The following is a 14,462-nucleotide window of genomic DNA, read 5'->3' as shown; positions in this document are numbered from 1 at the left end:
TAGAAGATATTAAGCAGACAGTCTACTAATACTCTACTAATACGCTAATGACTGCTAGTTGACATGTAGTTACAAAGTTACTTACTGTTAGTAGAATGTCTAAAGTGGACTATCGAAATAAAGTGCTACCGTATACATTTGTTACTTTTATACAAACCAAGCAAGCACATTTTTTATACATTATGGGACATTAAACGTGTGTAGAGGCAGAGGTGAGAAAATGTGGCGTTATCAGTGTCGTAAATGCTCGCGCATCTACGCAATTTCCTCTTGTGGGAGAGAGACGCACAAGCGTCCTGTTCTCTCGTAGACACACAAGCAGATGTCTGCTATTCCGTGCAGGAAGTGTTAGAGCAGGTAGTTTGAAGGTTTTCGTGTAGGCTCTATCTACCGGGACAGCACGCGCTCATCTGCGCCGTACAGAACATTTAAATCCAGCCATCGTGTAAAGGTCATCAGCGATCATCTCCTATGTTTGAAACAATTGTAGTGAACATGACGAGTTTGAAGGCGTTCACCGAGCCGTTTGGTAAGTAAATCCGCTTGTTTGTACCTGGATAACATGCGCATTATACTGGACACGAGCGGCTTTTGTTTTGGTTCGGAGTAGCCTAAAGTTACTTGGTTTTCAGTTTTTTAAATAATGAAGTTGGAAACGTCAAAAGGTGAACATTTACAGGGTAAGGTCTTATATAAAATGTAAGCAGACAGCAGGGAACGTCATGGTGTGTGTGTAGGCTATATATATATATATATATATACTATATATATATATATATATATATATATATATATATAAATCAGGTAGACTTTCTCATGCTAAGGCTGCAGTCTGCTGTGTAAAAGGATATAAACTTGTTTGTTTTGCTTGTTGGTCTTTATTTCAAAAGACTTTACTTGTTCTTCTATAGAGGTGACGGGGTTTATACTGCAGTATTTGTGTGTTGCATCTGTTAGTGTATGGGTGGCCATGCAGAAGAAAGTCTGTGCAGAGGGTTTTGCCCTGCAGGATTATATTATGATGTGGTTTACATTTTATCTCTTCAAGTGCGTCCCGAGCAAGTGTCTACATGCTCTCTGCATTCCCTGGCTGAGCAGAAACAGTCATGAATGGATTCAGGCTGCACAGGTTTGGATTCGTCTGCAATACTGACCGGGGTTACATGTGGCATGTGTAGATTGATCTGTCCATGAGTTTTAGTTTATCGCTCTACTATCGTAAAAAATGAGACGCGCTGGATTGTGAACGGTTTTCTTTTTATTAGTATTGGGAATTTTTGCAGTGGGACAACATAAGAAAATAACTTTCCATAGATAACATCAGCTCAAGGTGCTAGGCACACTTTCCGGTTTACTGCTTACATCAGAGTTTGTTGCTTGTTTTTTCCCTGCCTGTACTTTCAGCAGTCATCATGATTGCAGTGAAGGGGCAACATCCTGTTTCAGTTGATGGTAATTCCTAGAAAATACCCTATATTTTGTGCTCATGCTTTTTTTCAGTCTATTTAAGCGAGCAAAATTACTTCTTAATTCCTCTGAATTGTGCCTTTCGTGTGAAGTAGCATTGGAGGTCAACACACACATTTCACGGCCCAACCAGAGGTTAAGCTCTTTGGTGTGGGTGAGACTGGTGATAACCGTGAATGATCAATATTTCCCCTCACCAAACCTCAAGCAACAAAACGTCAGGTTTTTTCTGTCTGATGTCTCTCAGAAACATGAAAGTCATGCTTTTTACGCTTTGATTCTGAAATGCAACAGAACAGTTTAAAATATTAATTTCGGAGACACATGGACTTTTCCAAGTTGTCCCAGGTTTCTCGCTATGTATCTCTGTTTCTTGCTGTTTTTATGTCTTTTTTCCAAATTTATGAATGGTTAGGTTTCGATATTTCACTTGGTACATTTTGGTTTAACATTCTTATTTACTTACAAGACAGAAAAATGTATTGAATACAGTAGCACAACTAGCATATGACCTGTTTAAATGACTGCATGTTCATTTGTGGAAATATCATCACAAAAAAATACACTCTGGTTGTGTTAAAGTGTAACAGTGCGCATTGTGACGGGATTGAAGCAGATTATTCAAAAGAATAAAATAAAACACATGAATGAAGGAATCGTTCACACAGTAAGATCAGTAACATGTATTTAGATAATAGATAGGGTGATGTTTATTTAATGACTTTGGTTTTAAAACAGTACAAACAAAAATTGTCATAGTTTTTTTTCTTCAGACACTGAAATGAAACATTTCCATGGCTTTATTACGCAAGCACCATTCAATTTATGATTAATTGTTTGTTGCTAAACAACTCACTGTAGAATTCTAGCTATGCATTGTTTGGTATCACAAATTGGGGTGATCACAGAATTATTGAACAGTAAAGATATCTGTATTTGAATCTGCCACATGCCAGTGATACCACTGAATTACTCACACTGTGCTTCTCTCTCTCTCTCACACACACACACACACACACACACATCTCTTACACTTCCTTCCTCACAGTCACTTAGTCATTTTTACTGACAGTCCTCTCTAGTTGGTTCCGTAGTTGTATACAGCTTCAGAGGAGTGTTTGTGAACTGCACGTCTTTCGAATCTGGCACCCTAAAATTGCCTGTATTAGCAGAGAAGACTTTTTGCGACTGATAAAACAATAACAGGTGCCTTTTGTCTTTGAAACTTGGAACTTAAACTCATGGTTTTAATTCGATATGTGGATTTGACCTTTTTTTTTTTTTTAAATAGAATCGTCACACTTCTCATCCTCTTCTCTATATTTACATGTAAAATTTTAATTTGACAATTCACAAATCAAAAATAGGTAATTCTGTTTGATTCAGTGTAATGGTTGACATGATGTAGTGTTTCACCTTTGGGTTTTTTGCAGGGAGAGTGGCTTCTGAACCGGTGGAGGACACTGACCCCAGCAGCTTCATTAAAGATATGGTATGATTTTTTATTTTTCCTAAACATTTAGTTGATTCATTTATAAGTTAAGGATGTACTTTACTCATTCAGAAAAGATGGTGCAATATTATGGATGGGTGACGTTGGGTAATACCCACTGACACATCAATTGAATCATAGGCTGATGTTTAGTTTTGGATTGTTATGACACAGTACATGAGCTGTAAACATTGTCGCCTTTCATATTGTGATCAAACACAACAGATTATGTAGGTTAGACATGATTTTCATACATGATATGAAAGTAGCATTGAATAGGAGGAGCAGGTTTTGAAACTCACACTCTTACGATGTTGTGGGACACCCTCCACTAAGTCTCAGAGGTTTGTTCTAGCATGTTCTCTGCTTATTTATCCACACATCTGAAAGTTTAATTTTCCTCCCTTCGCTACACTGTATACACCACCTCTCTTCAAATGTGTCCCAACATGTAGAAGGGTAGAAGGAGGAACAAAGGTGTATTGTTTTCCTCTGAAGTCCTGATTCTGATGTATGTGATGTTTGACCTCTGGGGGTCTGTACTGATGTTGGTGTGTGTGTGTTTCAGTCTCTGAGGTCAAATTACCCTGTTCAAGTCACTGATCCACAAGGTATCAGAGGTATTTATTGTTTATTTACATTGTTGCTGCTTGTATTGGTAGTGATAAATGTGTAAAGTCATACAATGAATGATTATTTCCTGTCTGTTTATTGAATCAGTTCCGCTGATCTCAGGTTATGAGAGTGGTGACCTTTGGTTCAGCCTCCACACTTTCCATCTAATCGTGCTCAATGGGACATGAAGATGTTAATAAAAAGGACATGAAGGTGTTAATAAAAGATCAACGTGTTTATTCATAGAATCTCTGATTCTCTACAGATCCTGTAACCCTACAGCTCAGTTCTATTCCCCCTGGATATTTGTCTTCAGCGGTGGACAGGATACGACAAGTGAGTCTTTCAATTTGCATCTTCCACTGGAAATGAGTTTGGTCTTATGAATTTCTACCATTATTTGCCGAAGTCACGTACACATTTCTGACAACATCCTTATTTATAGATTCAGATCACTCACTGTGTGGTATACTGATTCTCAAGGAGTTGTATCATGTGGGCTGTGTAAGAAACATGTGGTTTTCATATTAATGCTAAATTCCCCTTGCATGTTTGACATGTTAGGAATCTAGCATTAACCATTAAGGAATTTGAACCAAAATATTTTGCAGACATTTCATGAAGACCCTAAAGAATCATACCAATTGTGGAAAATGGGCATCTGATGTTCCCTTTAATGTATTTGTGCAATGTGTAATACTTAAGCCTTCTTTATTAAATCTTTAACTTCAATAATACATCTTACAATATCTTTTTTTTTATTTATCACCCAGCCTGTGGAAAATGACTGTAGTGAATTTATTCCATCATCTTCTGTTTCATCAGGTATGTGTAAATATTAGAATACTACCATTCCCACCGTACACCACATATTGGACACAATGTTATAAAAATGGGGCAGCATGGTATTAATACATTGTATACATTCAGTTTTAGAATTTTAGAATATACTGACCTGAAAACATGCATCAAAATTATACACAACAGATGTATTAACCAAGTTTTGGTTAACCTATTCTAATCTTTTGTCACATTCTTATATTAGAAATGCTGTATAAGAAGTGTGTGTGTGTATATATATATATATATATATAGAAGAAAATACAATATATGAATCATGATTTTAAATGTGAAACTAAAACCAACAGTAGGTGGTGGCAAGTTACTATCATGAAATGAATAAGTCCTTGAATCATTTCAAAAGGAATGATTCATTCAGGAACAAAGCAAGTGACTGATGACTTTATGAATAGGTAATTTAATCATTTGCTTCTTCCTGGTCTGTTGCTTAACTATGTTCTAAATATAAAAAACAAGAACTTATACAGACAGACATCACATCAGTGGCACAGAGTGAGAAAATCGACATGAGAGCATGAGAACAGTGCGAGTTGTGTGAGGGTTGGATATGGCTGACAGTGATCACTGTCAAATGGACAGAACACAACATCTGACAAGCCAATGAAAAATCCACCTGTGAATTACGTAATGCAGTGTAAATGCTGAGCAACAAACCTACAACAGCAACAAGTCAGTGTTGGCTGAATACATTTAGTAGCAAAAAAATAAAGCAATGTTTACAATTTTTTTTTAAATTAAATCTGAAAATATTTGAAGGTATTAATGTATTATTATTTTATTAATTATTATTGTGGTAACGATTAATTTATTTAATTTGTAGTTAACTAGTGCAACAATTGTTAAATAATGAACTCTTCTAGATTGTTGGGGTCTGGGTTTATTTAATGACATGGGACTTTGTGACGTCCTGCGCTTGCTATACTTCATACTTAAGTACAGTAAAAGTACTAAAATTTGTAATAATAAATCTAAATACAAGACCTGGTAAGAACTAGGGTGTAGTATTTTTAACCAGTTAATGTTTCAGTTGATGATGTTTGAGTTAATGAGTGATGATCCTCTGTTGCCATCTACTGGTTATATTGGTAATTTCATATTTAATTTTAAAATGTTTGTTTTCCATCAGGTGACAGAAAGGGTTTAAAAGAAGTGTTTTAAAATAAAATGCGCTTCATAGACAAACAGCCCTCAGAGGGTAAAGAAGCATGCGTGAATTGGGTTTTGGAGAGCTATTCTTACTGTTAGCATGAATTGTGGAGATATCCCGACTTTATGCAATGTCTGCTTTTCTTTCCCCACTCTCTAGACTTCAGTAAAGAACATAAGGCTTGTAAGGAGTGTTTATGTTCTGCTCCTCCACCCAAAATCAGTGACCTGATGAACGACGAAGACCTTCTGTACACTCTAAGGCTGAAGCTCGATCCGACTCACTGCACTGTCAAAAACTGGAAGAACTTTGCAAGCCGCTGGGGAATGAGCTACGACGAGCTCACGCTTCTAGAGCAGCGCACACACGGTCCCACCTACCACAGTCCCACTCAAGAGTTCCTCCTGCGCTACAACCAGAAACCTGTCACGGAGCTCACCGAACTCTGCCAGCTTTACCAGCGCATCGATGTGCTTCGATTGCTCCAGAGGTGGATGGAGAATGACTGGCCCTCGCGCTGGCAGCAGGCCCATTAGCTGGGACTTCACAATAACTGGACCTCAAAGGAGAAACGTGTTGGTAGAAACTGAAATTCATGACTGCAGGGATGGACAGCAGGTCAGAGCACACATTACTGAACAGGATGGTACACAGTGTTTACGAGGTTGTACACTGGATGTAGTTTATTTTTTGGTAACCTTTGACTGGATTTTTCACTCCAAATATCACCGACTGGTTAGCTGCATTAGCTATGTGATAAAATTAACAAATATATGCATAGTAGCTCCCCAGCACTTCAGGAGAAAACGGAAAGACCGCTCAGGTGTGATTACTCATTTTGATTCTGTCTGGAAATTCACTGTGATTCCGGTCATACAGCTTTTAATTTATTTTAATACAAACAGTCAGTTCTGGTGGTGTGCCAGTGTTGGTGGTCTTATGAAGTGTCCTTAAATTAGTAACATACTATAATGAGTCATTGTTCTTGATATCTAAATTGGTTTAAGACAGCCTTTCACCTTTATTCTTGCCTGCATTCTAGTAACAGGGTCATTCTAGAATTAATCACACAAAAACTGCATCTCCTCTCTGTGTATAAAAACTGAATCTCCTTCATTATTTTACATGAATTTGAGCATGTAAAACATTGTGATATATATCAAAATTCCCATTGCACTGCTCACTGAGCACTTGAATTTAGTATCATGTTTGGTATGAATGGCACTTATTTTTTTATGATTATTTTGAGACTTTAAGAAAGCGTTAGCATGGAGTGGTAAAATAGCAGTATAACTGCAGAGATCAGTGGATCTTGAAGTTTACTGGACTTTATTGAAAATATTAGTTTAAAAAATGCAGGGTGCTGCTGTTTCAAAATGTATGATCAAATGTACAATGCAGGTAGTAGGGTAGAATGTGACAACATTACCTCTTCTAAACAAGACTTTAAAAAGTGTTTGGTTTTGTGCCATGTACTCTACCTAGCTTTTTATTTCCTGTGTCTAAACATTAAAGCCTGTTTATGTGCATCAGGGGTTCTCTGTTTAAAAATAAAACTTTTATATGCACAGTATCTGAATATTTGTTATAAGCACCATTATAGTGTAAATATAAATTATTTTTTCATCTCCAATACATTATGAACTACTGGCATCGCTTTCATGTCAGTGGTGAATAATGGTCTGACATCATCAAAATTGGAGTGAGTGTTAAAATGAATTTTCCATGCAATGATCATATCATAAACTTTATTAAAGTCTTTTGAGAGATTTGTGCCCTTGCAAATAGGTACATGCTTCATGAAACACACAAAGACACACATGATATTTAATATATGTAAAAAGTGAACTTATTTTTATTTTATTTTTTCCAATTTGCAATACTGACAAATATATAGATGTATATAATTGGAATGGAAATAAGTGTAAACAAAAGACTATATATTAGACATTACTGCATAAAAACAGTGACAAAATAGACAGAACTAGAGATTCAGCATATTTTCCTTCTTGTTCTTGACACTGTTTTGAGAAGATACAACACATTTGAAGAGAACTTTATACAATTATGTATATAACTGAATATAAAAATAATTACATCTGTCAAATTCTATAATTCTTTTCTTTTAATACTCTACCCGTTTTAAAAGTAAACAGCTGGAGGTGAATATTGTTTTTCGTGCATATTATTTTACGTGTGCACTATGCAGTGGGTGTGGAACTTCTCTAACAAGGCTCTTGATTTTATTTAAGGTTTAATCTGTTGGCAAACCAAGCATGTTGTTCAAGCTGAGGGCAATCTTGGCATCATCTTCACTGCTAGTTGTATCAATCACTGGGTAGTCTTTATCAGCATCAGGCATTGTGACTTTAAATGTTCCTCTGTTCACTTTTGTAGGGCTTCCTGGTTCTGAAGATATGCCAAAATCTGGGCTAGTAGTACGCGCATTAGACAATCTCAGCCTTTCCCGGATATCTACAGTAGCTGTCTGTCCATTGACCCCGAAACACGGAGAAGAAGCTTTAAGATTTGTTTTGAGTGAGGAGACTGAGACAACCGCGTCATTAATTGTTTTTGTAGGGTCAGTACTGAGGTCAACCGCTCCAGTGAGTTCTTGTAAGATGCTGTCAATGTTGCTGTCAGGTAGGTGGTGAGGCTTGAACAATGGTATATTTTTGGGGAGTTTAATTTCTGCAGTGGTACCATCTACTTCTGGTGCTTTAATGTTCATATCCACATCCTTTAATTCAGAAGATTTTCTCCATTTGAAGGGCCATTTTACCTTACGCTTGGAGCCCTCAACTTCAGTGTTGATGCCTGGAACATCTACATCAACCCCAGCATTTGGCAGACTCACGTCAACATCAGGAGTACCAACTTCAGGTGCAGATAGGTTAAGATCTGGTCCATTTACATCAGCAGCAATGTCAACATCAGGAGATTTGACTTTTGGACCAGACAGGTTAAACTTTTTGAGTGTTGGGAATTTTAGCTTTCCTTTGGGAGCATTGATGTCAACATCTGCTGTGGGGACATCTACATCAACCCCAGCTTTTGGTAGACTCACATCAAGATCAGGAGTACCAACTTCAGGAGCAGATAGGTTAAGATCTGGTCCATTTACATCAGCATCAATGTCAATATCAGGAGATTTGACTTTTGGACCAGACAGGTTAAACTTTTTGAGTGTTGGCAATTTAAACTTTCCTTTGGGAGCATTGATGTCAACATCTGCTGTGGGGATATCTACATCAACCCCAGCTTTTGGTAGACTCACATCAAGATCAGGAGTACCAACTTCAGGTGCAGATAGGTTAAGATCTGGTCCATTTACATCAGCAGCAATGTCAACATCAGGAGATTTGACTTTTGGACCAGACAGGTGAAACTTTTTAAGTGTTGGGAATTTCAGCTTTCCTTTGGGAGCACTGATGTCAACATCTGCTTTGGGAAGGTTTATATCAGCATCTGGCACTTTGACATCTGCATCAACTGTTGGGGCTGAGAGGCTGAGATCAGGAGCTTCTGTATTTAAGTCAATCTCAGGTGTCTTCACTATTGGACCAGAAAGGTCAGCCTTTGGTTTCTTAAATGTGATCAGTTTCAGCCTTCCAGACGGAGCTTCTAAGTCTGGTGACTTTATATCTACATTTGGAACACTGACCTCAGCTTTTGGTAAAATTGCATTTACATCAGGCACACTGACCTCAGCTTTGGGAAGATTTAAGTCAACACTAGGTGAATTTAATTCTCCTCTGAGTTTTGGAACTGAGAGATCTAGATCTGCGTTGGCATCCAGCTCAGGCCCTTTTACATTTGGCCCAGTCAAATTCAGTTTTGGCAAATTGAAATGTGGCATCTTAAATTTTCCAGATGGAGCATTAATGTCAACATCAGGGACTTTAAGGGTAGCATCAGGTCCTTTAAGCTCTGCTTTTGGCAAGTCTAGGTCTACATCTGGGGTGGAGAGATTGAGATTTGGTGACTTTAGATTTCCCCCAATGTTTGCACTTGGAGCATTTAAGTTGGCTTTTGGTAAACCAAGGTCTAAAGAAGGAGCAGAAATGTCACCTTTAACTTTAGGTGTTGAAACACTAAGATCAGGTGCTTTAACATCTACATTAGGTGCATTGAGTTCTGCTGTGGGCATGTTCACATCCATATCAGGTGCATCTAATTTTGGTGTTTTAACCCGAGGTCCAGAAAGACCAAATTTAGGCAGTTTAAAGTGAGGTACCTTGGCTTTGCTAGAGGGGGCATCAATGTCAATGTCTGGGGCTTCAAGGTCTACATTTGGACTTTTGACATTAGCATTGGGCAAGTTCAGATCCACATCTGGAGCACTAAGTTTGCCATCCACTTTCGGTGCTGAAAGACTGAGATCTGGAGCTTTCAGGTCTAGGTCCGGTCCATGGAGATCTGCCTGTGCATTGAGGGCCACATCTGGACCTTTCATTTTTGGCCCAGATAGGTTTATTTTAGGCAGTTTAACATGGGGCTTCTTTAACTTTGCAGATGGAGCTTCTATGTCAATATCTGGTGCCGTTACATCAGCAGCTGGGGTTTTAATGTCTAGATCTGCTGCAGAGAGGTTGACGTCTGGTGCCTTGACATCTAGATTCGGTCCTTCCAGTTCAGCTTTTGGCAGATTAATGTCTGCCCTAGGTGCCGACATGTCTGGTGCTTTTACCCCTGCATTTAGATCTGGAGTTTTCAGCTTTGATTTATGTAAGTTTAGCTTTGGCATTTTAAGAGTTGAGAACTTGTGCTTTGCAGATGGAGCATTAATGTCTACATCAGGTGCTTTTACATCAATATCAGCGCTTGGTAAATTGACATCTGCTTTTGGGATGCTGATATCTCCATCCATCTTTGGTGCTGAGAGACTTAAATCAGGTGTTGAGTCATTGGCATCTAAGCCAACCTCTGGTCCTTTAACCTTCTGTCCAAATGTGTGTTTCTTAAATGTTGGCCACTTTATTTTCCCAGAGGGAGCACTTATATCGACACCAGGAGTTTTAATATCTACATCTGGAGCTTCAAGGTTGGCTCTTGGCAGATCAATGTCAACATTTGGTGCACTGACATCTGCATTTACTTTTGGAGCAGAAAGATTCGCATCAATACTCGCCTCTGGTACTTTCACTTTTGTAGTTTTTGCTTTCTTGAATTTAGGAAATTTAATCTTGCCAGAGGGATCTTTGATATTAGCTTTTGGTGTTTGGATGTCCAGGTTTGGACCACTGAGCTCAGCTTTTGGTAAGGTCATGTCTACATCAGGGGTCCCAATTTCTCCATTAATCTTTGGGGCTGACAGATTCAAATCAGGGGTTTTTAGGTCAGCATTTATGTCTGGGGCGGTTAGATTCACATCACCATCAACCCTTGGTTTTTTACCATGTAGACTGAAGGTGGGCATTTTGAACTTGGACGATTTGGTCTTCAGTTCAGGTTTGTCCACATGAAGAGAAACATCTGGGGTGTTAAGAGTAGGGGTAGAGACACTGACATCAGGTGCTTCTAATCTACCATCCAGACCTGCTCCTTGGAGATTTGGTGCAGACAAGCCAAAAGTTGGCTTTTTGAACCCTCGGTGGCTGAAGTTAGGTGTGGCACTCTTTAGCTCAATCTGTGGCATTTCTGCATTTACTGTTGGGGTTGAGATGCCACCCTTAAGGCTTGGGGCATTTATCTGTCCATTTAGCCCATTAACCTGAACACCTGGTGCTTGTAGTCCTGCCTCACTGTTCAGTCGAAGATCACCAAGAGACTAAAGAGGAAGGTGAGAACAAGACATGATGAGACCCAAATATTCTATATATAGAATATATGCTTTTTCTTTACTTCTCAAGGTTGCTTACCAGTCCTGCTTTCAGATCTTTTGCTGTCTTGAGTTCAAGGTTCTTGTCATAGGGCTCGAGTATTCTGATCAATTTTAGCACTTCATCTTTACTGAGGTGGTCCAGATGAACGGTTGCAGCAACAAGCTGATCTTCTTCAAGAGACAAAAAGAGAAGATAAGGTACGTTACAGAATCCATTACTGTCATTAAGTTTGCTTGTTGTATGACTGAGGCAGCATAGAGGATACATGCGAGTTCTTTACCTTCCTTCAGGTTGATTGCTGGATTTGTGATTCCTGTGACTACGACCCCTCCTTTTTCTGTGTCCTCCAAAGTTACAGTCTCTGAGAGGGCACGAATCTTTGTTTCTCCATTCTGCACATGAACAAGGTGACTTACTACCATACGTTAGTGTTTTGTTTATAATCTCATAAATACATAATATTATTTGCAGAAGTTAAAATGATGTGCTATGCAATGGCAAAGATGTAATCAGAGTTATAATGAATGTGTGAAATGCAATTAAAGGTGCTGTAAACAATTTTTAGCCATGTTGAAACTTCTAGCAGACTTAAGACATTGAGTCAGGCACGCCCTGACTTCTGATTGGCTAAACAAATCTGATTACATCTGTCAGGAGTTAGGAATATTTTCTGTGTGCAATTTTGTTAAAAAATGACAAGAATCTTTAAATTGTTATTTTGGTGAGGTACCAACCATCATGTCTTCACTTCTTTAAATTCAACTGACATGTCATGAATACCAGTTTTCAGGAGATCTGTCAAAACAAAATGCAACAAGACTTGAAGTTCATTTAGGAACTTTTTCAGTACATTTAGGAATATATTATGCGGATATTCATTTTATAAAAAGTAGGCTACATTTAAAATGACTGTCCTAAAGCCATTCAACAAAACATGTCATTTTAGTATTTTTATTAACGTACAATGACTAATTGTAATTTGTCATTTGAATTTAAGGCCAGTTTTAGACCTGTTGATTCAAAACAAAGATGTTGCAAGCAATCGTCATGCCATCTTTAGTCCATAAAATGAGCATATAAGTGCATGGGTGTGTGGTTGCTTCCTTTTTAACCCTCTTCCCACACTCTTTGAGACACTTGTTACATCTATATTGCATCATTTTAGTAGTCTTGTACATTGCTTGGTAATAAAGCTAATCTAAGCACCACTGTTACATGTTTTTAAAAATGAATTGATTGATAGCATTGCCATTTCTTTTATAAAAAAAAAAATCACGATCAGTTATTTACATATTAAGTAAAAATAACAAACATTGCGTGTAAAAGAAGGGAAAAAAGAACCGCCTCCAGTTTTTCAAAGACAGATGTAATGCAGTTAATCACATTAGATCTCATAGTGACAAGGTGTTTGTTAAAAAGTTAAGTTAATAAGAAAGGAAGATACTATTCCATGCTATAAACCACACTGCTTAGAACAAAATATAAACAAATGATGCTTTATGATGCTCCCTTTTAAGGTCTGCTGTCTGATAACTATTCACATGGGCAGTGGCTTTATGGCATTTTGACATTTTCATTCTTCACTGAGGTTTGAGCTAACATTTCACAGGCCAGCAGAGATTTTTTTACAATTTAAAGAAAGAATTGCATAAACCTTGCAAAGTACATGAGTATGTGCGGAGTACAGCCTCTACATGCCCATTTTTTTCAGATTTTCAATTATTAAACAACCTCCTAATTTAACTCAAAATAAAATGCTTTTTAACTTGGTATTCTGTCTCTGTAACAGATTGTGTATGTTTTTGTGTGTGTGGATTGTGTCAGGAATGTTTTAGGAATGAATGGACTATGAAGAATGAGGAGAACCAGTTTGTTCAGATGAAAGAAAGATGAGGAGATATATACGAAGTCACTCTCTATCTCTCTTGGCTTTTTCCCCCCTAAATATCCGTCTTCCATTTTTTCTGTTTTGTCTCTCTAAAGCACATTATTCAGACTGTGATTAGAAGGGTCAGATGGTCTTGACAATGAAGTTAAGATTTCACAGTCAAGCTCAGAACAATAGAATTACTCTGCTCAGTAAAGCGTTGAGTTTAATCAGCAGCGGGAATAATCTAATGTTTCAGTTTCACCCACCACTGCAACAGTTTCCCAAAGACTTGCTTCTAAAATAATCTGATGCTAAAAAAAAATCATCACTGCTGTCAAACGTCATATCATATCGTACGTTTTTCTTCATTTTTATGGCATGCATTTTTGTGAACGTTTTTAATTGACAACTAGTATTAATCAGTAAAACCTCAACAGACTCACATTTATAACGGCAATCAGAGCAAAGCGAACATCAAACACAAATATTAAACGAGATATTAAAGGAGCTGTTTCAACAACAGAACAGTCTGCTTTAGGTCTGATTTGATATGAAAAACCTCATATTGCAAGTAACTGAATTTATCAGTTCCCATTAGATGACGCAGGATGATAAATTGCACTATGATGTTCTTTCTGATTCTGTATGATTTATTTAAGCACTGGTCAGAGTGAGTCACTTACCCAATGTTGTTAATGTTGAGTGTATCAGTAGCTGTTGATGTTGACACCTGTAAACTCCAGGCCAATATGACTCTCATTCTCTCTGTCATGGGGTTTCTGTCAGATAAATGCATGTGGAGCCACCAAACAGGTTCTGCAGCACCAGCATGACAACCACACACACACATAGCAACACACACCGAAACTATAGATACAAGTAAATTTGTGGTATATATTTCAGTTTGATTATGATGGTTTTTTTATTTGTATGTTTTCTACATTGCAGAGAGCTTCGGTTCAGAATTGCCAAAGCAACAGCGATTTGATCAGTCAGCCCCAAAAACTCTTAAAAATCCAGCATGCATTTGTTGATTTTCACATTATAAAATGATCATATTTAAACTATGGTGAGATGATTTATGCTTTAGTCAAAGTTCAAATTTTGTGGGAGCCATGGTTTTTCCTTAGACACAACAGCTTAGAAACATCCTATGAGGAAAAACTATAGTGTATTTTGTCAACA

The 14,462-nt window shown here is 37.7% G+C and overlaps 2 protein-coding genes across 6 annotated transcripts; one reads left to right on the top strand and one right to left on the bottom strand.

The window, feature by feature from the left end:
• Nucleotides 1–272: 272 nt before the first annotated feature.
• On the top strand, nucleotides 273–7,364 carry edaradd (EDAR-associated death domain). 4 transcript variants are annotated; one of them, XM_079385707.1, is made up of 7 exons: nucleotides 288–529; nucleotides 1,049–1,129; nucleotides 2,901–2,959; nucleotides 3,528–3,579; nucleotides 3,840–3,910; nucleotides 4,348–4,399; nucleotides 5,742–7,154. In XM_079385707.1, exons 2-7 carry the CDS (start codon nucleotides 1,111–1,113, stop codon nucleotides 6,116–6,118), a joined length of 630 nt encoding a protein of 209 aa, XP_079241833.1. In that variant the 5' UTR covers nucleotides 288–529; nucleotides 1,049–1,110; the 3' UTR covers nucleotides 6,119–7,154. The 4 variants fall into 4 exon arrangements, with proteins under 4 accessions (XP_079241832.1, XP_079241833.1, XP_079241831.1 ...); XM_079385706.1 differs by lacking the exon at nucleotides 1,049–1,129 and having other exon boundaries at nucleotides 273–529; nucleotides 3,528–3,570; nucleotides 5,742–7,151; XM_079385705.1 differs by lacking the exon at nucleotides 1,049–1,129 and having other exon boundaries at nucleotides 5,742–7,364.
• On the bottom strand, nucleotides 7,315–14,043 carry LOC306850200 (uncharacterized protein). Of its 2 annotated transcripts, none has more exons than XM_079385703.1 (5): nucleotides 13,961–14,043; nucleotides 12,142–12,202; nucleotides 11,688–11,799; nucleotides 11,444–11,577; nucleotides 7,315–11,352 (listed from the first exon to the last, which is right to left on the bottom strand). In XM_079385703.1, the coding sequence occupies exons 2-5, from the start codon at nucleotides 12,145–12,147 to the stop codon at nucleotides 7,837–7,839; spliced, it is 3,768 nt and encodes a 1,255-aa protein (XP_079241829.1). In that variant the 5' UTR covers nucleotides 12,148–12,202; nucleotides 13,961–14,043; the 3' UTR covers nucleotides 7,315–7,836. The 2 variants fall into 2 exon arrangements, with proteins under 2 accessions (XP_079241829.1, XP_079241830.1); XM_079385704.1 differs by having other exon boundaries at nucleotides 7,321–11,352; nucleotides 11,444–11,574; nucleotides 13,961–14,039.
• Between the last annotated feature and the right edge of the window lie 419 nt (nucleotides 14,044–14,462).

The sequence above is a fragment of the Barbus barbus genome (genome assembly GCF_936440315.1).
Source record: "Barbus barbus genome assembly, chromosome: 30".
Classification (NCBI taxonomy): Eukaryota; Metazoa; Chordata; class Actinopteri; order Cypriniformes; family Cyprinidae; genus Barbus; species Barbus barbus.
This window is presented reverse-complemented; position numbering and strand designations above follow the sequence as displayed.

Coding starts and splice junctions, on each gene's coding strand:
- edaradd (XM_079385705.1), top strand. CDS start 472: ATGTTTGAAACAATTGTAGTGAACATGACGAGTTTGAAGGCGTTCACC. Junction 2,960..3,527: donor GCAGCTTCATTAAAGATATG/GTATGATTTTTT, acceptor TGTGTGTTTCAG/TCTCTGAGGTCAAATTACCC. Junction 4,400..5,741: donor ATCATCTTCTGTTTCATCAG/GTATGTGTAAAT, acceptor CCCACTCTCTAG/ACTTCAGTAAAGAACATAAG.
- LOC306850200 (XM_079385703.1), bottom strand. Junction 11,578..11,687: donor AGCAATCAACCTGAAGGAAG/GTAAAGAACTCG, acceptor TGTCTCTTGAAG/AAGATCAGCTTGTTGCTGCA. Junction 11,353..11,443: donor AAGATCTGAAAGCAGGACTG/GTAAGCAACCTT, acceptor CTTCCTCTTTAG/TCTCTTGGTGATCTTCGACT.